Source organism: Onychostruthus taczanowskii, unplaced genomic scaffold (genome assembly GCF_017590055.1).
Source record: "Onychostruthus taczanowskii isolate IOZ18803 unplaced genomic scaffold, ASM1759005v1 scaffold118, whole genome shotgun sequence".
Lineage (NCBI taxonomy): Eukaryota > Metazoa > Chordata > Aves > Passeriformes > Passeridae > Onychostruthus > Onychostruthus taczanowskii.
The window spans coordinates 1,576,384-1,600,955 of NW_024498329.1; the positions used below are offsets into that span (position 1 = coordinate 1,576,384).

At 41.4% G+C, this 24,572-nt stretch overlaps 3 protein-coding genes across 12 annotated transcripts in view; 1 reads left to right on the forward strand and 2 right to left on the reverse strand.

Annotated features, from left to right (window-relative positions):
• HERC1 (HECT and RLD domain containing E3 ubiquitin protein ligase family member 1) overlaps nucleotides 1-3,191 on the forward strand; it is a 101,973-nt gene extending 98,782 nt beyond the window's left edge. For all 3 annotated transcript variants that reach the window (XM_041427677.1, XM_041427679.1, XM_041427678.1), the window contains exons 76-78: nucleotides 180-332; nucleotides 1,287-1,592; nucleotides 2,534-3,191. In XM_041427677.1, the coding sequence (XP_041283611.1) occupies nucleotides 180-332; nucleotides 1,287-1,592; nucleotides 2,534-2,719 (645 nt within the window). In that variant the 3' untranslated portion in view covers nucleotides 2,720-3,191. The remainder of the gene's footprint in view (nucleotides 1-179; nucleotides 333-1,286; nucleotides 1,593-2,533) is intronic.
• A 1,820-nt stretch (nucleotides 3,192-5,011) lies between these two features.
• On the reverse strand, nucleotides 5,012-9,826 carry FBXL22 (F-box and leucine rich repeat protein 22). Its single transcript, XM_041427694.1, has 2 exons — nucleotides 9,196-9,826; nucleotides 5,012-7,305 (listed from the first exon to the last, which is right to left on the reverse strand). The coding sequence occupies exons 1-2, from the start codon at nucleotides 9,528-9,530 to the stop codon at nucleotides 6,960-6,962; spliced, it is 681 nt and encodes a 226-aa protein (XP_041283628.1). The 5' UTR covers nucleotides 9,531-9,826; the 3' UTR covers nucleotides 5,012-6,959.
• Nucleotides 9,827-11,112: 1,286 nt separating this feature from the next.
• USP3 (ubiquitin specific peptidase 3) overlaps nucleotides 11,113-24,572 on the reverse strand; it is a 44,544-nt gene continuing 31,084 nt past the window's right edge. For all 8 annotated transcript variants that reach the window (XM_041427681.1, XM_041427680.1, XM_041427682.1 and 5 more), the window contains 7 exons: nucleotides 19,676-19,822; nucleotides 17,493-17,599; nucleotides 17,239-17,319; nucleotides 16,444-16,562; nucleotides 16,183-16,296; nucleotides 16,001-16,068; nucleotides 11,113-15,212 (listed from right to left, as the gene is read on the reverse strand). In XM_041427681.1, the coding sequence (XP_041283615.1) occupies nucleotides 15,047-15,212; nucleotides 16,001-16,068; nucleotides 16,183-16,296; nucleotides 16,444-16,562; nucleotides 17,239-17,319; nucleotides 17,493-17,599; nucleotides 19,676-19,822 (802 nt within the window). In that variant the 3' untranslated portion in view covers nucleotides 11,113-15,046. The remainder of the gene's footprint in view (nucleotides 15,213-16,000; nucleotides 16,069-16,182; nucleotides 16,297-16,443; nucleotides 16,563-17,238; nucleotides 17,320-17,492; nucleotides 17,600-19,675; nucleotides 19,823-24,572) is intronic.

Genomic DNA, 24,572 nt, shown 5'->3' on the forward strand with positions numbered 1-24,572 from the left:
TATGAGATTGACCTTCACATCAGTATTTCTGTAATTTCAATCTCCATTCTTGGGATGACAAGCACTTGTGCATTTAGAGTAGTCTGTGATCTTACTATATGTAGCTCTAGATGACTTGTAGTAAAACGCTATACTTGAATCACTGGAGTGACTTACACTTTTTCTGGTTTGCATAACAGATGATTCCTTTAGATTCTTTTGTTGGCCAAAGTGCTGATGGTAAAATGGTTCCCATAATCCCTGGAGGGAACAGTATCCCACTTACCTTTTCGAACAGGAAAGAGTATGTGGAGAGGGCAATTGAGTACAGACTGCATGAAATGGACCGACAGGTAAGAACCTCACTGTGACTTGCCCCTGTTGTTAGTGGGGACAGGGGGTAATTTGTGCCTATTTCTATTACAGTTTCTTCAGTGATAAGAAGAGCTTGGCTTTCTGCATCTTTTTGGGTCTCTGTATTTTTTCTTCCCCACAAACTGTTTTTGCCCTTTTTTTTTTTTAATTTAGTCTTATTTTTTTTTCTGTAGTTGCTCAGTTGCCAAAAGAGTGTTAGAAATCAGAGCTGGTCTTCCATTTGAGTAGCCCCACTTGAGAAAAAAAAACCTGCAGTTTTGCATGCTGGGTACTCTAACTGGACATGTGAACAACACAGAGACTGGCTGAAGTAAATAATATTGACAAACATTTGTTTAGCTTGAAACTATGTATCTTTTGTTATAACACAAATCCTGCAAATATTTCACGGCGTGTTTTGGGAAGTGCTCAGTACCTGTTGCATAGTCCTGTGTACTTTGTCATTTGTATAGGGACCCTTGTGAAAGCAGCATTCTAGTTATAAGGTAAAGATGCCTGTCTGATACTATCTGCCTTAGAAAACAGCTTCCTCATCAGAGGTACCAAATCCCAAGTCTTGCAGAACAAGTACAGCATTCTCACCGTACATCTGAATTGGAACAAAGTCTTTTTTTCTATTTACACGGTTGCTTGGTTTAGCCATCGTTATTTGTGCTGCCAACTTGTAATTTCTTTAAATAGTTCTGTGTTGGATCAGAACATGTTCTTTAATGTGCAATTACAATTAAAAATATCTGTAATATTCTCCAGAATTTTGAGAAACAATACAGCCCTTGCAGGGGCTGCGTGTGTGGGAGCTGTATTTGGAAGACATTGGTAATTCTGTCATTGCCATTTATCAGCTGAGAAGTTACTTTGTGTTTGGATAGTCCAGGAAGTGGCAGAGATCAGACAGTTGCACTTCAAACATCTCTCTTGTTTTTGGCCATTAGGTGGCTGCTGTCAGGGAAGGAATGTCTTGGATTGTTCCCGTTCCTTTGCTGTCCCTTCTGACTGCCAAGCAGTTGGAGCAGATGGTCTGTGGAATGCCAGAAATATCAGTTGAGGTTCTGAAGAAGGTTGTGCGATACAGAGAAGTTGATGAGCAGCATCAGCTGGTGCAGTGGTTCTGGCACACCCTGGAAGAATTTTCAAATGAGGAGAGAGTCCTTTTCATGAGGTTTGTGTCAGGAAGATCTCGACTGCCAGCCAACACAGCTGATATCTCTCAGCGATTCCAAATAATGAAGGTTGATAGGGTAAGACACTGGCATTACTATTATTATTATTATTATAGTAATAATACTATTATATATTATATATTGTTATTGTGTATTATTAATATATATTATTATGTTATTATATATAGTAATAATCATTATTATTATTATTATTTCCTCTCAAGTACAGTCTGTGCTTTGGCGCTAGGAGACAATTTCCATAACTGTAAATTTACAGAAAAAGTATGGGATGGGATATGCTCTTAAGTTAATAAACTCAGACATTTTGGTTGTGTAGAAGGACACAGGCTGCATGAATTGCATCTTAATTTAATTGGTGCAACTGGTGATTGGAGATAAAGACAAGAAACAAACCTGTGTCTACTGTAACTGTTCCAATCTCCTTTCATTTACTAGTTTTCTTTCTGTTTTTAATTTTGTGTAAGTGGCAGCATATCACTAGTGAACTCTTAATGTTTTAAAACCACTGCAATGAGTTTACAGTGTATAGTTTTACATACAGGGTGCATTCATTTTGGGTTTTGTGCAGTGAAAGCACATTCTCTGTGAACAACATGAACAAAAAACTTGACAAAATCTCAGCTAACAGGGGTTTGTTTGTCATATTTGGTTAGGTGTCTCTCAGACTGCCTTATTCTAAGGCACGCTGTGGTATGTAATTTCAATATTCATTGTTTGGTATCTAGCAGTGGACTTCTAAACAGCAGTGTGATCAACTTTTCAAAAGGCTGAATTCAGTAGTGGGTTATGTTACTGACAGAGTAGGTGCTACAGTGGTTCTGGACATACTTAAGGGTGGAGCAGATGCTGTAAACAAGGGAGGTCAGTCTGCTTCTTAAAAGGAATTTGAGATAGAATGTGAAAATGGTAGAGGCAAGGAGCAATGCAATGTGGATATTGTTGCATTTTTAACTTCATTCACAACTTACCAGTGTCCTACCTTTTATCCGTTTCCGCAGCCATACGACAGCTTGCCTACCTCACAGACTTGTTTCTTTCAACTGAGGCTCCCACCTTACTCCAGTCAAGTAATCATGGCAGAGCGTTTGCGCTATGCAATCAATAATTGCAGGTCTATAGACATGGACAATTACATGCTCTCCCGGAATGTGGACAATGCAGAGGGCTCAGACACAGATTATTAATATTCTGTGAACAAAATCATCTTCCTTTTACTACAAATAGTGCCCTAAGTCCAATTCATCGTTGACATAATTTTACAGTAACCATAGATGTTTTAGGAGCATAAAACCAGATCTTAATAGACGGTGGCCACACTTTAGTTACTCTAAATGTAACAAAAAATTAGATGTTTTTATTTTTTTGTGATTGTAAAAAAGAAAAAAAGAAAAACAAAACAAAAAAGTATGATCGGTAAGTTTTTTTCTCCTTTTTTGGTCACTTTTGATAAGTTTGCATGGAGACATTTTGGTGTATTTTTGTTGGGAATAGTACATTTGTAAGCCCTCTCAGTGAACATGAAGAGTTGTACATTGTGTATAATTGTTCATTAGCCAGAACAGTTTTACATGAATATTCACATATTTATTTTGTTTTAATTTGATTTGCCTGTGCAGGGTTTCTTCTGCAGAGAAAAATAAAGCAAATTCAAGACTCGGTTGCTTGTATGCATTTGTGAACTGTGGTTGGTTTACTTGGGCTTCATACTTTTATATTTTGTCTCAGGAAATTATAGTCTTACAGTGTTGAGACAGGGTGCGACCTTTGAAGCATCTTAAAATGTTTAGCCTGCTGGACTGAGCTCTGCCTTCTCCTGGCCTGAGGCCCTGGCTGGTTGGGTGTACTGCTCTTCATTCCTCGTGCTGCAACACAAGTTTGTGCTGTGCTTAGTTCCTTCTTGCTTTTTGTTTAAACATTTTGCTCCTCCATAGTAATTGTTGACAGTAACGGCATGCTGCCACCCTGATTCAAAAAACTTTAAATATTTTGAGCAAAACAATATTTTTAATACACACATTGATGTAGTTGATTCCTGCTCAGAGTACACAAAAATTAAAATGGAAGGGACAGGGTAGTAGTCAAGGTTGTGGATTTTATTCACATTTTTAGTTCTGCCTTTGGTCTCATTTTTGTCTCAGCTGTAGCTATTGTGATCAGCATGGTTTGACTTACACAGTGATTGCTGTTCCTGTTAGGTTAGGACAGCAGTGTGGTGCACAAGGAGAGCTCTGCTCTGTGCCTTAGGAAAGTGCTGGACAATAGGTAATTGCCTGTTGTCTCTATGAAAGACATCACTGATGTCAAGCTACAAACATTGCTCGGTGTTCAGAGCAGGATGTACCTGGGGAGGGAAAAGGGGAGGGGCAGTCCCTAGGTGAGTCAGAGCTGCTCTGCTCCCATTTCCGCTCTGCTCCATTTCTTCCTCCCTCAACTCCTTGGGAAGGAACTCCTTGTTGTGGGAGCTAAGGGCTGGTGAAAATGTTTTAGTGTCATCTCACCTGGGGCAAGACTGGTCCATCTGAGTGTGGAGTGTAGGGTAGAAATTCCTGTTACTTTCTCTCATGTGTCTGTTGTACATTAACAAGGATTGATTGGGAAATTTCCTGGTTGTCCAAGACCGAGCTGCTGTATTGCTGTATTGCTGCCAGCTGCCAGTGCTCAGAGGGAGGGCTTGGTAAGCTGTACAAATTTGCATATCTGGGTTTTATCTGGTGAAGTTCTCACAGGACTGTATGTTGGCTCTTAAAAAAGGCAAAAGCCTAGCTATGATCAAAGACCACTGCGGAGTGAAACATTTGAGGGAGATCAGGAGCTGGGGGAAGGAGGGTCTCACAGCTCTGAAATCATGCAGACTTGGTTTCCTGCCTTATTGTGTGTTAGGTTTCAAATTGGACTGAGATGTTGGTGTCCCATCAGTGTGTTGGCCTAAATGTCTAGGTTTATTAGGTAAAAAATACAGTAGTTAAATAAATGGGGAAACTGCTGTATTAAGTCGTGTATTACTGCCTTCTACACCTCATGGATGTGTCTTACTGGCACTGATTTGTCAGCCTGTTCCAATCAGCACAGGAAATAATAGAACTGTGCCTAAAAATGGCAGTTTTATGTGGACTGTACAGTTAGCTTTCTGGATAATGAAGATCTTTTTGGAGGCAGTTTACAGTAAAATCACAGGGGATGTTGATTAAAGGTTTGTGCTTGATGGAACTTTAATGGCTTAGTGGAACTAAAGGAAACTGTAGACATGTTTCCATCCTTCCATAATACCCTAAGTAAAATGTCATAGTTTTCTATACTCCATTTTCAAATTGGATTGTGAAGTAAGAAAATGCATTATTGATGCTGAAAAAAATGTATCAATACAATAGCGTTCAGATTTTACCATGTCATGAACAAATATCCCCATTCAAGGAGGGGAAGAACAAAGTAGTAAGCTAGAGCATTGTTAAACAAATAGGCAAAGAAATCAAGTGGAGAATGTTTGAAGACACTTTTTAGCTCTATAAAAGAAAATTATAGAACAAAACAAACCAAAACCCCCCAAAATACCCTCAAAATACCCTGCCCCTCCTCCCCCTGCCCCTCCCCCACCCCCCAAGTCCTAGTGGAAAACTGGCAAAAAAGGTTAAGTAATATGTAGACAGATGCAAATGTGCTTTCATGTCTTGTAGCTACAGAAAATCCTTTCCTCTTACAACTACAGAGACATGTCTGTCACCACAGAGTGCTGGGAGAGCTGGTGGCACAAGGAGGTTCGTTGTTTGCTGCAGTGGCTGTGTAAGTTCGTGCCTTGTTTTGGCTTGTTAGCAGTGTGTGGAACTGTTGTAGTGTATCCAAGGTACAAGTTGTGTCAGCTTCCCAATTTCCACATCACAGTAAATTTGTTCAGCTCAGCAATGTCCTTTTGTGGCTGTCAGTCCTGGCTGAGGATTGCTGTGTCTCCTTATCCGCACTTCGTTTTCTTGCTTACCTTGTGGTGTATAAGGGCCCTACTTGAACCTTAGGAAGGAGTTAATGAAATACTACTTTTACAGTGTCATGCTGTTAAATATCTCTAAGTAATGAAGATGGAATAATTTATTTTCCCCATCGGTTTTCTGGTGAGTGTATTTTACAGATGCTCATACTGATCAAGTATTTCTCTAGAATTGCAGTATTGTTTGACTAAGTTGCTGTAATGATGTATTTGTTACCTCAGCCAAATTAGAGAGTACCAAGTATATCTGTGGATCAATTAACCAGGATCAGAAGACAAAGTATATTCAGTTATGTTGAGAGCTGTGAAGTCCTCTTTGGTGTCAAATTTTGTAGATGGTGGCATAGCATCAAAAATACGTAAAAAAAAAAGTTTCACTTCCAGGTAGCAGAGCAGTGTGCAGGAAGGGGACAGCCTTGTGCTTTGGGATGAAAATAGCTACTGGTTTTGTACTTTGCAGTGAGAAATGGGTATTTATATACAGCTGGTCTGTACTGTGTTCCTAATTTAGCATTAAAGGACAGGCTGTTAGTCACTGTCTTTTCTTGTGGGTTAGGTCTCTGAATTAGCACTTGTTCAGATTGTACTTCCTTTAATGTCAGCTTTAAAAAATAACTTGGTGCATCTTTTATTATATAAGTACATCATGCAGAGGGTCAAAGTGTGTTTTGTGTGCCTTGAATCCATGCTTCTCTCATCAAATACAAAAGCCTGGTAAATTAGCTGCCACCGTTAATCACTGAGGAAGTGCTGGTGGTCAGTACTCTGCTTTTGCTAGAAAGATATTTCAGGGAGTGGTTATCCTTCTTAGTGGGTGCAATGACTGTCTGGTAATACCCTTTAACAGAAGTTTGTAAATCACTCTTGTCCTGAAATTTGTGAAAATCCTCCAGTGACTCAGGCTCTCTGCTGTGGCTTTATGCCCTTGCCCATCACCTAAGGAGTTTTGAAAGTGCAGGGTCCAGTCTGAACCTCGTGACCCAGTGGGAGGCTCTTCCTTAATGTTTGTGTTCTCAGGCCCTTCTGTGACTCATTCTGCCTCAGTTCACTCTGTGTTTCTTCCATGCAGTCAGTGAACCTTGCCATCAAACTTACTGCACCATGTCAAACTACTCTTAAACTTTCTTAAAAGTTCATAAAATTTATTGAACTCTATCCAATTATTTGGCCTCAATAAACACACTGCTGCTTCCGTCCTCTGAGTGAGGGCATCTGCAGCACGAGGGTACCAGAACTGCAGTTTTCAGCAGATTGGTATTTTGTGACAGCAATGCAGGGTTTCCCAGTTTCAAGGAAAAACAGAGAGCAAACAGTTATTTCCTGAAGCCCATTCAGGAGGAGATGCATGTCTTTTCCCTTTACAAAACAACCATTTGTTTGGACTTGATCAGAACCCATGGAAGTAGTGACAGTTCATTTCTACCTCAGTGAGGTAAAATACCTACTCTTTAAACCTGAACTAATTTTCTTGATGCTTTTTCAAGCATCAGCTTTTTTCCTGGCTTACTGTCTGGGATCATGTTAGCACTTCTCTCTGCTCTCAGCATTACAGAAGGACACTTTTCCCTGACACTCTCCAGCCCAGCTTGTGTTACATTGCGGCAGAAATCCACATGGAGTGTTTGCAGTGATGCTCCGTGGAGGGTCACTGCCTGCAGGGTGTGGTCAGTGATCTGCACACAGTTCTCCAGTTTGAGGCTCTTCAGGTTTGGGCAGTTCTTGAGAAGCTGCAAAATGCAGTCGTCTGTAACATGGCCACATCCAGAGAGGGTCAGAGACAGCAGATTTGGACATCTGAAAGCAGGATGGTGACAGGTGAGATGGGAGAAATAAATCATAGAGCTTGCAGAAGCAAATAGCATCAAGAAAAATATGAAGGCTGGAAAAATGCCTCCTCTTCATCAGGAGGGGCAAGGAGGCACAACTAGGTGAGCACACATGTAGATCTTAATGTGCAGCTTAACTAAAGGCAAAGCTTCCTTCCTTTGCTTTTTCTGTTGGTAGCAACGTCTTTAGCTCAGCTGGCACAGTGGCCTGTTTAAGCTGTGGCAGCATCATTTTTTCTTAAGGAGTTGGATGGTGCTGTGCTTCTCCAGGCACAGACAGTGGAGACCCAGCAGAGAGAAGATCAATTTCAGGATGAAGTGGAGGACAACTGAGAGAAGAGACTGCTGTGCAGACCTCTGAGGATGAGCAAGTCAGGCACTCCCACTCTTTATTTTTAGGAATTACAGCTACATTTAATCTCCTTGGATATACTGAAGAGGTGCCAGCTGCTTCCTAAAGAGTGTTTGATGTTCAAACACCACTCAGCTCTTAAACTTTCCATTGATTCACTGAAACTGGTAACTGTTGTTATAAACAATGATGCAGCAAATGAACAAAGCTTTTTCTCGCTGCTTGAGTAGGCCTGGGGAAGCACAGGAAAGGCCTGTCCCCCGTGGGGTGCTGATGTGTGCAGCTCTCCTGGAGCAGCTGCTGGCTGAGCAGGGCTCTGTGCAGAGCCTGCAGACATGTGCCACGTCTGGCTCCTGGCTCAGCCCCCTCTCCAGGCAATAGCAATCCAGCATCCACCTAGCTAAACAGAGCATCACACACAGGTCTGTGTTGCTCTTGTGAGACCTCTAGACAGATTTTTTTATCTTTTAACTCTTTTCTGTTAGGAGCAATTGGAGGAAAAAGGTGGCAGCAGTCAACAAAGGCTCTAACAGAATAAAACTACTTTAAACTCAGGAAGAAAAGCTGGATATTTAATTTGCATATTTCTTTGTACACAGTGCTAGGAATTGACTGGAAATGCTTTCAATACGTTTGCAGCAAAAATAGGTCGGACCTTGTATTATCCTTTCTAGGCACAGGTATGCTGATTCCTCCTTAATTAATCCAGATTTTATCAGTTGTTCTAGAACATTTACTTCAGAAATCTGGCACTTGCAATTTAGTCTGTTTTGAAGCTGCTTTTCAGTCCTTGTTTTGAGATTGCACTGCTGCTGGCTCTCTCCTGGCACTGTCCCATAATTTTTTCAGTTGTTTTCCAAAGCTGAGGGCTGTGGCACAGGTGCACCATATCAGGGAGCCACTGCCATGGCCCCTTGGCTCTGCTTTGGGACCAAGCCAGCCCTGGTGTTACCCACACGCAGTGGGACTGGCTCTGCTCCTTCCTCGGAGCTGTCTCACAGCAGCAGAGCTGTGAAGGAAAAGCTGTGCAGCCAGAGCTGCTTTTCTGTGGTGGCATTTCTCTTCCCTCACTGCTGTGCAGAAGCAGCTAGGAGTTTAAACTTCAGAACTTTAGACCGAACTAAAGCTGACACTTAGTAACATCAATTGAACTTGATTGTAATGAGGTGTGTTCACTGTTTGAAACCAGGGCTCTGCTCCAGGCACCCCCCAGACACTGCCAGAATGTAGTTTAGCTGAGCAGCAGTGTGGGAGGCAGGAGTGCCCTTTCCCATATTAATAACGAATTCTTAGAGGATAAAAAAGAAGGAAAATGTAGACTTAAGGGAAATCTAGAGGAAGTATACGTTACTGCCACTGTAAAATGAACTTACACTACAGTTGTAAAGGCAAAGCACTCACGTACTTCATGCTCCATTTCAGGCAGGGGTTATGGAGTATTGGAAATAACTATTGACTTCACTCATCTCAAGGCAGTTACTGCACACTCACACCCACAGAACGTACCTGTTGCAAACGTCTAGTAAAAAATCACTGACAGTGTTCTCATGCCTCTTACAGAAGTCTTTCTGGAAACTGTTTTTCATCCAGTCCTCAATGTTACAAACCTTGACTCTCTCTGAATACCAGCAGATGGACAAGTGTTTTAAAGCAGGTCCCAGGACAAAATTATCCTTCTTTAGTTCCACTGGAGAACGAAAGTTCAACAAAGACCACAGTAAAGGATCCTGAAACACTTCTAGTAGCTTGTGACATGTTTTTGCTAGATTTTTCCTACTGTTTTTGTCCAGAAAAGAGAAGAGATGTAAAAGGCATTCCCGGTTGAGCTGGGTTATGTGCATTGCCCAGCAGCAGTGGCAGAGTGTCTTGGCTGGGTGGAGTAATAGCAGTGCTGGAGGGGGTTCACACTCACCAGGAGGCTGTTGCACATATATGGTTGTGGAATGGGGTTTATTTTTGGTAAACAACTGGTGCAGAAGCTCAGAACAGGGAAAGGAACAGAACCATGTATGTAGCTTGTGCCTCTGTCCAAGGGAATGAAATGGGCATGTACAACTTGAGTGTCATGAAATGCTTCCTTAAAAGGCATTTCTCCCCCCCCCCATTGTAGACTCTCCTGGAGTTTAGGAAAGTTCTTGTGCTGCGTTACTGGAGTGGGGTGGGGCTGCAGCTGCAGCTGCCAGGCAGGCAAAATGCATCTTTGTCAGTGTTTCCCATTCGGGAGATTTGGCTGAGCAGCACTTTGGTTTTGCAGAGTAACTTGACTCTCTATTTGTTGAGTTTTCTGAGGTTGCACATTTGGTTCATGTTCAAGGACTGCTACATGGATAATGGAACTTTCATAAACAGTTTTTTTAGAAGGAGCTGAAACATTCTCTGGATGCCTTGAAGCACACACACGGTCTGCAGTTCAGTTCACAAGCCCCAGAGGTAGGGACAGTTTCCTGCCCAGTTATTTGAGGCTGCGCTGTGATTCTATAAGCAAAGCTGGCTGTGTCCCCACCTTCTGCAGGAGGGAAGCAATGACACAGAGGCAGCCACGCATGGGAACAGCGAGGCTATGTTTAGTTCCTTGTGAGCTTGTGTTTTTGATAGATGCCTTCTATTGGCTCGAGTTTTACAAGTTTAGCTGTTCTGGTTTTGTAGGTTTAGTTCCGTTACCACCGAAATCTTTCTTCCACCCTTTGGTGGAATAAGGAGATATGAAAGTGGTTTTCCAGTTAAAAGTATCTGTTGTACAGAAACTGGAGCAAGTGTAGCAGAAAAAAGTTGTTCCTAGAAGAAAAATAAAGCTACAGCAAGGGCAGGTTGGAATTAAAAGCATTAAGCATCCCTTTAACTTTCCAGCTTGTGAAACAAAAATGCTTGAGATGAAGGTATTTTATAGTGCCTTTCTGCCAGGAGTTAATACAAGAGAATAAATACATTCAACAAATCCATAAAAAGTTACAGCAAACAGCACTGGGGGAGTTTTTCAAGTGGCCTGCACACAAATAGTACCTGGGAGACTTTATGGCATTTTAATTAGGAGTGTTTTAATAGAGGACAAAGTTGAGTTGGACTCAATTTTACTTCCTCCTTCACACCCCAAGAATGCAGTTTAAAATTCAACTCCGAAAAACAAGATCAGAAATTTGTTTGTAGTCTGCAACAATCACAGCTTGAGGAAGTGCTTGAGTAGTGTGTGTCTGAACACAGCTGGCATACACAAAGTAATGGCAATTCTTTCTGCTTCACTCTTTAGTTAGTAACTTTCTACTACATACACTAAGCTGTGTTTAACAACTGCTGGTCTTCTTGGTTTTACATCCTTTGCCATTTAATCTTTTCTGTGAAATGATAAGGAGATTGCTGTTCCCCCTCCCCCTGTCAGAAACAGCTCTGGTCAATGCCACAAAAGGGACAAGAAGATTTCACACACCAGGTAATGCAGTTTACTGGAAAACAGCAGCTTAAAAGATGTGCCTGCAGGTGTTCCTCATTCTCGTATTAGCATTTTCAAATCTCAAGAACTTACCTTTGTTTTTGAGCAGGTTTAAACAGTTGAGGCTTCTCACAGTTACACATACAGGTATACTATTTTTAAAAGTACTAATTACCCCCCCCCCCCCAAAAAAAAAAAAAATTAACAACAAATCAACAATTTAGCAAAGTTGAATGACAAGTATGTTAGGATGGACTCTTGCCAGACAGAGGGGGCACACCACAATCTGACATAAAAATTAACAGCAGTTGGGTGGCAAGGCATTTAAAATGGAATGACAGGTCCTCTTTGGGGTTAGCTGCTAAGTTTGGTAGAGGTGTTACAGAGTTAGGAACACTGCAATTGCTTTATTTTGTTTTTCCCAGAGCAAGGTACAGTATTCTGCCATTTGTGTTCAGAGGATATACACTAATGTTCTGCAAGCCTGTAGAAGGACAAGAAGTTTCATTTTCTAAGGAAAGGAGACACTTTAATGGCACATTTTCCATAAACACACTATGTGATGAGATATAATTCACATTCATCCTGGAAATGCTCCAGAAACACACAAGATGAGCACAGTCAGTAATCCTCACTGAAAATTACACACAAGATTTTAATGGTAAACAATTACAACTATGGCACTACAGTACTTGAGAATATCCTAAAGCACATTGGAATCAGCTGTCAAGGTGCCCATTACCTCATCAGTAAGACACAGACATATCAGTAATGAAACATTGCTGGGGGAACTTCTTAACACCACGTGTTACACTTCCCAAAAATTTAGTAAAATCTTCATAAATGGCCTCCTGTTTTTGATACAAGTCCACTACCCCTTCCTATCTTAAACTTTTAAACTCTCTTGATGACATTTAGGAGCTGAACATTTTGCAGTTTTGATTGACATAAATATTGGCTCCAGTTGTATATGTGGCTAAACAATCAGTAACAAAAGGACAACCTTTGATTGGACACATTTTGGTGAAAAAGATGCAAGTCTTTGAACTGTAGAGAGCAGTTGCTGCTTGCAGAGCAGTCTCAAGCAAGAAAAAACTTCTTGCCAGCTAGTGTGTACTACGATGAGCAGTAAGTAGAAAAAAACCATTTGGCTTAAATGAAAGAGATATTCCCCCCGAGAAGCGAGTAGATAAATATAGGATATACAAGCTAGGTTAAAAAGGTAATACTAGGCCAGGTGCAGTATTATGTTACTGGTTCAGTGCTCAGTTACTTTTTTTTTTGACACCACACTGAATAGAATACAGTGGATAAGCGAAGTTCTCCACCAGGAAGAGAAATACTTGTGTTGCCACAACAAACTGTTCATACTGCCCATCTGAGTTTGCAGTGGGAGAAAGTTAAATTAGGAAAGGATTTACAATGTACTTGTTCCAGCAAAGCATATGGCTGAGTCCTGAGCAGCACCTGCTGCAAGGGCAGCCTGCTGTGATTGCATCGGTTTCCCAGACCGGCCCCACACGGCCCTGCTGGAGACACCACTGCCCAGGACCTGCGTGGGACACAGCAATGGGACTGAAAGAAAACGCTCAAGTCAGAACATAACTCTGACCCAAACAATTGCTGACAAGTAAAAGTTGATTAAAAGAAGTGAATGTTGCTGAACATTACAAATTAAATTTCTAAAAATATAGAAAGGCACATTTACATCACTGTTTTGCAAGAACACTGCATACAGCTGACTACTGTGAGTTAAACTGCTGCTGGCCCAGAGATAATTGTGTATTTTAAGCTTGGCAGTCTCAAAGATAAATTCTAAAGAAATCCGGTCCAAGCAGCATGCAGAGAAAACACAGCTAGAGGTGGCATCTGCACAGCTCCCTGTGAGCAGCAGGAACGGCAGGAATGTGGAACAGTGCTTTACCTGCTGCGTTTTCTGCTTGTCTAAGTATCAGCAAACTATTCTCGTTGATTAGAAGAAAGACTGCCTGTAGGGAAGGGAAGGTGACAAACTATCTACAGCTTAAAGAAATGACACGTTCTAGTTACTGTTCAATTTAAGTAAAAGACAACATCCTTATAAATATGTCACTGTATCAAAGAACTCTACAGTCTTAACCTGCATGCATACTTCAAAATATGCTGAACGATTTCTACAGTTTTAGATTTCTCCAATTTGTCCCTCTCCTGGTTTAAGATGCTGGAACGAAGCTCCCAAGAATGGCCCTGTACCAACTGCCTGACTCCAAGTTGTCCTTACCCTGGCCTGTGAACAGCCAGCAGGACCCCAGGGCAAGGCACTGCTGTGCACTCCCTGTGCCCCAGGCTCCTCTGGGCTCCACTCTAGCACCCCCCTGCCCCCCCGCCATGTCCTTCAGGGGCATCAATTAAAACAGGACTCCCAAGTGGAGTTTTAGTTAACGTAACTGAGAGCCGCTCTTTGGTGGTGGGACTCTCCATGAACTGTATTCTCCTCTTACTGAGCTTTCAGGAGCGTCCAGCTCCTTGGTACAAGAGAGCCAGCTAGAAAGGAGAGACTGAGGGAGCAGATCTGAAATGCAGCAGTTCTCAAATCTCATGTTTTCTGTCAGATTCCTGGCTTTGGCAGTAGTGGTTTTCCTGTCTGCCTTTCCCATCACAGCAGCTCATTTCCACTCATCAGCAGTAGAGCTAAAACTGGTTTGGGTTTTTTTAGCGTAGTCTTTCTCTATTACGTAGCTAGATTTTAGAAACTGCACCATGATTCCAGTGTTCACCTAGAGACTGAACAAAAATGCCACAGGAGCTCTCTGAGCCTGTTCCAGTCACAAGCACGCTTGGCTTAGCACTTCCCCTATGAGTGCACTGCTGTGAGAGACTGAGCATCCTTCCTTGAGTTTGCGTTTGAACTGATAGAACAATTTCATGCAAAGCACCTGCAACAGCATCTGTCTCCTCCTGCTTCCAAGTGAACTGTAGCCATGGAGCAGAGCTGCATGCAGAGCTGCATTTAGACCTATGCCTGTTTTCACAAACCCCAGCCCTGGGGGCTGTACTTCCAATTGCCACTAGGAACTAAGGGGTTCTACTTGGGATCCTACTGCCAGGAAGTCTCCCCAGTTTTCAAGCACATAAGTGTTCATGATCCAATTTCAGGATGAGAGTCTAAACCAAGTGATGTCTAATGCAATTCAGGTTGTTATAAAACCATAAAGGGCAACGTAATTTAGACAGGTAAAGATAATTGTTTTAAATTTGCAGGGGGTAGGGGGCAGCATATCTGACCAGTACTGTAATTAAATTGCAGTATTGATACAATTGGACCAACTTTGTTTATTTACAATGATTCCTGAAAGTCACCAGCCTGAATACACACCAATATAGCAGCAATTACCTGGTCTATTTAATGATGTTATATTGCCTCTCTTCTGCAGACAAAGGATGATTGATCAGAGGTCACTGTTTAAGTTTCTTGCACAAGGGAAAATAGTATGTGCAAACAATTCCTTGATTTAAAGAGATTAAGTCATACGTATATAATAGGACTGAGAACAGCATGAAGTTGTATTGCTTTTCATGATTAAAAGCACATTTATCTTGCTTGTAAGGAGGACAATTTTTTTTTTTGATGTAAATGTGCCTTTAGAAAGTGAGAACTGAAAACATTAATATAAAAAAGTCAAATAACTATTTAATGAAACTATATATATAAAAATTGAGTTATCACAACTAAAGCAGCAAATCAAAATCTGCTGAGGTTTTCTGGTATAACTAAAAAAAAAGTTAGTTTGTGTCCAAGTTCAGTAAGTCAAATGCTACCATTGACACAACAAAACAAAAACCCACAAGAGGAAATTGCAAAGTGCACAATGAAATTAATAAGTCTTGGATCAAGTATTTATGGAAAAATGGAAATGTTTGTCCGGTGGACTTGGTAAGAATGCAAAGGAGGTATTAAAGTTTCTCTGCTCCAGGCTTGGCTTGGCGCTCCACGTAGAAGAGGATGTAGGCCTTGGCCTTGCCCACGGTCTCCTCGTCAGTCAGGGTTACAGTACTGTCATTGAAGTGGAACCAGCGGCCCTCGTGCGCTGCATACGCCGTGTAGTGGCCGGAACCAACGCTGTGGAGCAGGCAGAGGGACAGCAGTCAGGGACACTCCTCACTGAGGCACCTTCTCCTGGGGCTAAGGGACTGCCAGAAGCCTGAGGAAGGAAGGTACCCACAGCCCTGCACAGCAGATGCTTCTCTTTTTGAGCTGTGGGGCTCAAATTCTTCAAATTAAACTTCTACAAGAACACATTGTCTTATCCCTTCTACTGTTACTATCAACAGATCTGTCCAGGGCTGGGAAAAGTTAAAAAGACTCCCAGTAACTTTACTTCAAAATACACCCAGCGCCTTCCCTGGGTGTGCCTGAGCCTTCACTGCTGCTGCAGGAAAGGTCATGGTGATGATCACTTTCACCTATGCATCTTTGGGCGGCAGTTGTTCCAAGCATGTTCATCACTTCTTTAACATAAATGCACATGTACCATCCAACATGAATAAGAAGAGGAAAAAATAGTCCTGTTTTGTAGTAAGAATTTCAAAATGAGACATTAATTCCTGGAAGGTCCCCTGACTCCTCCTCTTGGTTTAGGGCTTTTTTATTTGTAGAGGCACTAGACTATTTTCATTTAATCTCACACAGTCATTAACCCCACAGGCTGCCAGGGGCATTCACACGCCTGACTCTACTGGATCTATTGAAATTAATTCAGCTTAAGCTCCCTGCCAGCTTATAAACTACGGCTTATTTCCCCCAATTAAAATACATGCCCTCGGGACAGAAACCCCTTCATTATCTCTGCATGTACCTGAGTGGGAGAAGGTCTGTGCCAGGAGGACAGGCTGGCTCCATGTACTCACCCTGAGCCGTGATGCACAACCACAGCCACGAGGTCATACAGGCAGCTCTCTGGGCCACTGTTTTCAGGCTGTGATAGGAAAAAACAGAAACTCTTCAAATGTCAGTAGCACCCTGTAATTTGTAATAAAGATGTATGCCATGGAACAAATTTGTTGCAGGAGGCATCAGTAGGTCTTCTTACCTCTAACAAGTAGCATTTCATGTCTAGGCCTCGCAAGGGAAACTCAACGTATGTATCAACTTTGTTTCTCAGATATGCTGTCCAGTGAAAGCGTTTCAAGTGTAAGCATAGCACCTACAGGGGGACAGTTATAAAAGGTGTGTTAGAGGAGGGGGCTCAACTCCATGCTGGACACTGCAATAGCCACGGGGAGGAAGAGGTCTTGGTTGAACCATTATTTCTGTTGACATTTTGTCACACTGTTATTTCTCATGCTTATACCTTTGGTAGTTTCTGAATCCAGAATTTTTTGGTGGACTTCTGTTTCTTTTTGCATTTGTGACACATGTACAGCTCTGTCTCATCAAGTTCTTCCAGGTCTGTAAAACTGCGAAGACAATCTAGAAAAAGCAGATACATCAAGTGGTTTTTGTAACAGGAAATAAAACAAATACAGCAATATAGGTGTGCTCATCTGCTGCTGTCATTCTAGCTATATACATCTGAGCAGCAAAAAAGCTGTATAATGTTTTAATACAATAACGTCTTGTAACATGCAAACTTCCCTGTTCCTGAAAGCAGCTAGAAGTAGTTTGAAAGAAACAAACAGGCATGTCCAAAATTTCCATTTTCCAAACAAGATTCCATCTAACATTCAGCAAAACTGCTTTCAAACGAAGATTAATTATTCTCTAACATAGAAAATTCAACTTTTAAAGCCTGTTTGGCTTTAGATACAAAGTGAACAGACACAACAACAGGGTTTTGTTGAATATTTCATGATTTTCAGCAAGTCTATTCACAAATCTGTAAAAACTAACATCCTGTAAAAACCAAAGTCAGTAACAGTACTGCTGCCCAACCTGCTGGACTGCATTGATGAGGTTTAAATGCAGAAGCCCCAGGAGCCACTCTCACTGTGGGCATAGACACGTGTCCGAGGACAGAGCCCCAGTGAACACCCATAGGGAACACTACAGATCACTGTCTGGGAAGAGTGAACTACACTAGAAATGCTCTGATTAGAAAGAAAATCCTCTTAGGACTGGTGTAATTCCATGAGCCAGGCACTCTTACCTCGTAGTGTGCACATTGGTCCACTCTCTTGGTTTTTAGTACGTTTATTTCTGAACTGACTTGGAATATCTAGCGAAAGGTCTAGAAAAGCAATGATTTGAAAAACAAAATTAGGGCTGAATAGAGCAATGCCTAGTCTTTTCAGGCTGACATGCTGGGTCTGTCATGTGACATCTAAATATATCAAGCTTCAGATTTAATTTTCTGCTCCAAGTCACACAGTATTTGGAACACAAGAGGCAGCATTTCCTTACCTAGGAATGGGTCAAACTTTCTAGATTCAGTCCCACATATTAGGCAGTTGACTTCATTTTGAAGAATGCCTCCGAAAATGGCAGTGACAACAGTAGACGCTCCATTTCTAGACAAACCACATCATATATACAAAAAAGCAATGATTCATACAAGCAAGAGTGAGAGTAAGTTTAAATGTATGAAGCTATGAAGCTATATTTTATAGGGATTTGCCACTATTGCTGTGTTGGTTTTGTTCGGGCTTTTTTGGGTTTTGTAATTTTTTTTTTTGTTTGTTTTTTTAAATTTATTTTGTTTTGTTTCCTTCCACATCAGAGAAGTACAGTCAGCCAGAAAGCCTGAGCTGAACTCCCAACACCTGCCCAGCGTTTGGTGCTCACACCTCCTGTTGTCGGCCGAGCCAGTGAAACAGGGACTGCATGCTCCAGGCAGAACGGGCTGCTGCTGCCTGGGGGCACATCACATTAGTGTGGTGCCTACACTGCTCTATCTTGGACCTAAAGAAAGGGTGAACTGGGGGGCTCTAAGCAGATGCTCAAAATGAAGGTGTTGTGGTGCATTTCTGTAGTGGAGCTGTACTGGATGCTCACACAAGTCCAGGATTTTAACCCTGTAGTTAAGACTTCATCTGAAACAAAAATTCTTTCTTCTTTGGTAGGTCAAGCATATTTTTGTTTTAACTCTACACCCCTTCTTACATGTGCTTTTGACTTCTTTGAGCACATTTCTGCACTTCACTGCCAACGGCAGCTTAAGTTGCATTAAGACATGATAAACAATGTGCAAGATCAGCATTGTTCCCTAAGCTTTCATTACTCTCCTATTGAATTTTTTTTGCAGATTATGTAATGAGCCTGCTTCTCACAGTCCAATTAAAAAAACACACAAATTTTAAGTTATATTATTATACACTACTAAGGCTTGCAGAAACCTGTGTTCCTTGCCTGCACTCCACCTGCATCTTTATAGCTCATCTCAACTCTTCCTGAGCAAGAGGAAATAGCTGCTCAAATGGACTGGTGCACAAGAAGACAGCATTCACCAGCCTATTTGTTATTTTACTAGAAGCATTAAAGTGCTCTCACAAGAAGGGCAGCTTATCACACATCACTGCGCAGTTGAACAGCCCTTCACAAGATAAATTTACAGCAGATAGGTGAACAAAGGTTAAATTCTAATGTCTGGGATTTTGACATCCAAAATACTGACAAAATAAAATCAGTTTAGATTTCAAATATATGTCAATTCTACAAACATTTTAAGATTCTTCTGGGGGATTTTAAGCATCAGCAACATGACGTAATTGCAGTAAAGAGCACAGTCTGAACTTTGTTAAGGTTTTCCTAACAAAGCATGTATAAAACAATGCATCTCAGGCCTGCTTACTCTGTCCTAATCAATATAGAAAGAAAAACTCAAACTCTAGTTTTCTGTAGGGAATTAAGGACATAGGGACCAAATGTGCAGGCTGATCGGACAACTTTCCTTCCAGAAGAAAATAAAAGGTTTTCTCTCTTGTGAGAGAAAACACAGCTAGGACAGAGGTCAGAAAAAACCAGTATTTTGAGAAATAAAGAAAGAGGAGTCAAACACCCAAATTACACCTGTTTCAAGGTACACAGCAGCATGAAAACCAAAATTATGCACAAAAAAAAGTACCAACTGTAACTGTCAAGTGATACACAAGATCATCTGCTGGAAAACTGACTTCAAGTGCTAACTGCACTATGCAGTCATTTATCCAGGAGGTCTGCTCACAATTTGAACGTCAAAATCGCTGGCCATCGTTTTCAGGCTATCTGCAGCATTCAGGCTATCTATCACCCTAAGACAATTATATTGTCTGGGGAGAAGAAAGAATTCCTCCCCAGGAATAGGAAGAATAGGGTATAGAAAATACAGTTTCTTATTTCTGAAAGAGTAGTGAATTAAAATATCTTTACAACTTAGCCTGTATGCTCACTCACACCTATGAAAACTGCTGATCTAAGACATTTCCTTTTGAAGGGACACAGATCAAACAGATTGCTCAAGTTCATAACCTACAGTTTTGCACTGCCTAAAGTTAGAAGCACTGAAGAAAACTTAAAACAAGGAACACTGAATCTGAAATTCCAGAGCCACCACATGCAGACCCATGCAAAGGCATGAAGGCTTTAAGAAATTACAAACCACTTCTTACATGCAACATTTGTTGCTTGCAGACAGGTTAGAATTTTCTTGCAAGATTACGGAACGTGAAACACCGTTGAAGCCACCCTGGAGTTCCAGGTGTAGATGGTCCAAAAGATAACGCATGAACTCGTGGGCATCCTGTTGCTGGTATCCCCTTAACAGAAAAGAAAACAATAACAAAATTGCTTTAGAGGCCACACACAGCAAGCACCAGGGTCACAGGAAAAAAAATCTTTGCTTCTTTAATCCTACTGAGCACACTTTCCATATGTGCCTGGTACCAAGAAAGTTTTCCAAGTAGCCTCTGGAAAGACACGGTAATGTCCCAACAAATTAAGTGATTTTGGTCCTTTGCAGCTTGCACTCTTTGCACGCCTCTTGTGAGAATGGAGAAACCTTTAAGAATATACAGGAAGAGAAAGCAGCAGGGAGCAGCAGACACCGGCCATGTACCCATACAACACACTGGGCCTGGTGGAGCTGCCACATTGTTATCTGGCCTCACCAGCCCTGCCTGTGCCAGGGGCATCTCAGGATTGTGTCCCTGTTAACTGAAATACACAATGGATGGCAGCAGTGGCTTCTCCTCTGTCTCCTTTGGTACTATGTTTGATTTGTGCCTCAGCAGAAGTGCTTTGAATCTCATTCAGACAGGAGACTATTTGAACCTACTTTGAATCAGCCACAGATGAAGGTCAATATATTGTAATCTCAAACCTGGTAAGATTCAAAAGAAAGACACCACAAAATGTATTGTTCATGTGGGATGCAGAGAAATTATTTCTGACTGGTTCTCATTCAGTCACTGCTCCCACTCACTTTGGCAAGTACAAGTGTGTGTTTGTCTGTTTAGTCCCCTCCTCACCAAAGGCAGGAATTTAGTCTCTAGGTTTGTTTTCCACATGCATCTTTCAGCATCAATATGAAGTCTGAAATAATTAGGATGAGAGCACCATTTCTTATAAGATGAGATCTACAGCCATGCTTGGAGTTGCACACTTCCCCTGCATAGCTCATTTTCTGGGAGAGGGAGGTAATGGTGGGTGTATTCAGAGCATCTTTTGAGCATTTGGATTTGGTAGGACAGGGCTCCAGTCTCACATGTGCTGTGCCATCAGCAGCAATGCTGCTCAATCACCATTATTATTTCACCACTAAGAAACCTTACTGAAAAGAACAGAGAAGCCATCAGGATAAAACATGCCTTTTAAGTTATTTAAACTGAATCATGCATCAAATTCAACAAACAGCTGCTGTTCATTTGCCATTAAGCTACATACTGAGACAAAGATGACAAGATACATAGTGAAACACTGAAAGCTTTGTGCAACACTGACCTAAGAACGTGCAGGTCATTGTAGGCCTAAGCTACAGAAATCTCTGCATGGCAAGAGATTTGCTCCACCTCCTGTCTGTTCTCATAAGCTGCCTTATCTGGCCTCCCCTTTTCCACCTCACTACCCTGCCTAAGTGGCTGACAATAACTGTCAGGTAGGAATGTCTGGGAGAGAAATACAAATGGATATATAAATGCGAGTGCTCAGGGGAGGGAAAAATCCTGTAAGATTCATGGCAGAGTACCCAGAAGGGGAGAGAAATGCTAACGGACTCAATGCAACAGAAATGCGCAATGTGAGGCTGATGTGCTTAGTGAGGAACACAGATGCGTCCAAGGAGAGTATTGCTGAGAGATAACAGAATAAAAAGAAATGGTTTTCACCTTGTAGGATTACAGTAATGCCTTCTTCCAAACCAGCAGCTTTAAAATAAATCAAGGAGTCTGTATATAGACACATGGGCAGCACTGCCTACCTTTTACAACAGAAAACCCAGCACTCAGAAACACTGCTGTGCTTCAGCAGGCCACAGTCCTGTACAGCCAAGATAGGGCTTATTGTCCCAAAGTTGCAAAGTAATTTTATGTTTGTTAAAACAAAGTAGTAAAACCAAACTCTGTTTCAAAGCCGCATGTTAATTGTGCAGGGCTTTAAAGTTGCTACAGTACCACAGGATTTGCTTAGTTTACTGAATACAGATTTCTTCAATAATCACATAAGCAACCACACTGAACAGCCACAGATTAAATGTATGGAAAGTCTTTGCTTCAGACACCTTTTTGACATGAAATTCCTCTAAAAGTGTAGGAATGCGCCCCCTAATGACAGAGTGGCAAAAACTAACCTTTGTCCCCCAAAAAAGGAAAGAAGCCCAGAAGCTTCTCTCAACTGTTAGGTGGAAAGCCACCTCATAGAGCCTCAGGGACTTCACCAAACACCAGAGAACACCTAACTGGATAGAAGCCAAAAAGTCCCGCCTGATCAATCAAGTAGAAAAGAACAGAACAAAAGAGAAGAGGGGCTTTTGTGTGAAGTGTTTCTACCAGGGGCAGACCTGTGTACCTGGCTCGAGTTTTTCTGTTTGTTATTTTGCCTTTATTAAACCTTTTTTGTTTCTAACACCACAGCAGAAGCCATCCTGCTTATTTTATGCCCCCAAAGTATAGCTGAGCTATCCTTGGGTGTATTAAGTGTTTTTCTAGGGCTTATGAGAACTGGCCCTAGGACAAACAACTTAATATAAAAGAGCATGCACACTTGGTCTGCAACAAATAAATCTCAGGAATTGTTCCACATTGTTGGCTGTGCTCCTGGTGCATGTACTAATACTTGCATAGAAGTATACTAATTATAGTGGAAAATTTTTTGGATTTGTTAAGATACGTAATTATAGATACAGATCTTTAAAAGGACACAATGATATGGACAATGCACTCTTTAAAATAAATTATGTTAAAACCCTTCAGCAAAAAGCAGAGTTACTCTGACAGTCTGCTTGTGCAACAAAACTGATGCCCATCCACATGAAAAATTCAAGCCCACTCCCAACACTTTTTCCCAGTGGCAAGAGGATAGGATATTAAGAGGATCCGTTACCAGGAAAATAGAGTACACTACTTCCACAGCAGTAAATCAGCAAAACACACATCTTGCAACTCAGCATGAGGCTGCAGAACTGCCCTGGCATGCAGCACAAGAGCAGCCAGGGAGCAGGAGAGCCCAGAGGCCCTGCAGTTGTGCCTGTAGCAATTACAAATGGCATTCTCTACTCCCTGCTGCAGTGTGAGGTGAAGGGCACAGAGGGCAGCAGAAACAGCAACTTCTTCTATAACCCTCCTCAGGGAGAGCTGCACTCACAGTCCTTCACTTTAACAACCAAAATCTCATTGGACTAAAACAGCTGAACCCATTTCCAGCTGCTCCTCCCTTGCCCCACCACTTCAGGCTCATAAGCACACACCAAATTGTCTGGTGTGCTGCTAGCAGGCTGCTGGCTCCATCTTCTTCCACACATCTGTGCATCTGCCTTCTCCTCCCCATCTTGCAGGGACCACACAAGACACAACTGGAATATACTGGATTGTATATTCCAGTATATTCCAGCATTGTTAGCTTTTAGAAGATTCAACTAAGCACTGAAAAAATTCAAATTTTCTCCCTGCATCATGTGGGACTAGGGACCTGCTAAAAGCAGCTGACTATTCTCCATTTGATTTTGTGAGTTGCCTTACCCATTAATCGTGGACATGCTCCCAGAAAACTCGGAATAAAAAGGGAAGAGGGAGAACCCCCCAAAAAGAGCACTTTTTCTTTTAAAAGCTGTGACAGAATCCACAGTGCTGAAAATTTGCTCGAGGAACTTCAAGGAACAGGTTCCTCACTTGGTCTAACAAGAATTATAGAGAAGCCTGTAATAGGGAAACTGGCCACAGACATAAAGGATGATATTTCTTTGACTGTAATGTTTTGGTCACTGCTGGCAACTACTGGTATTAAACTTCCTTGATTCTCGTAAGCTAAATGAAACATAACTAGCTGTGTGAATAACAGAATGAACAGAGTTGTGTTGTTTGGGTTAATTCATTGAGCAGATGTATTCACAGCATCTTTTCAGCAGTGCTAGAGATATAACAGGTAAGAGGACACCTTTATTATGTGAGAACATGGAGCAACTGCAGTGGTTTTGGTTCGCTAATCTGAGTTTTTCAGTTGACACATCAATTAATGTAGTGGGTTTAGCACTGGCCAAATGCCAGTGTACTCAATGGAATTATTTGTTCATTTTTTGCTTGTACTCGTTAGAATTATTTATTCATTTTTTGCTGCAGGATAAGGATTAGGAGGAGACCAAAGCAGGCTCAAAACTTTAAAGGGTATAAAGAAATCTTTATTAACCAAACTAAAAGAAAAATAATAAGAAATCAGAATAAACCTTCAGAACACTTCTCCCTCCAACTCTTCTTTCATTTCTCTCTGACAATGTAAAGAGACAAAATTTGGTATTTTCAGTCAGTTTATTACTTTTAAAATAATCTTTTTTCAGTTTACTTGGGAAGTAAACTGAAAAAAAAAAGAGAAGTCTTTCTTGACAGGTCATAGAGATTTTTTCACAAGAAACAGTTCTTTCGTGGTTTTCATTTTCCACTAATAGCAGCCACCTGGAAATTTACAATTGTGAAGTCTCTCCTACGTTTGGCAGTTTTTTCACAACTACTACCATGGGTCATTTCTGTTTATTGGGGTGAAATTTTAAGGATGAGCTGTTCTAGTACAGAGACAAAAGTTTTCTTTATCTGTTTTTGGGAAACAGAGTTCTTCTATCCCTGGGGCAAAGTTTTTCATCTCTTTCATTTCTCTCTAAGCTTTTCATCAAATTACAGCTTCAACATCTGCTTGCTTTAGTATTGGTGCTTCTGCTCATGGCTGTGGTTAGAACACTACATCTCTCCAAGGCATTTTATGAGTTACAGGGAAAAAGAGTCTGATGTATTAATTGTATCTTCATCATAGCTTTAAAAGAGAATTTTGGCTTAAGACTAAGGCTTTTTGTTTCCTCATTTGGGCTTT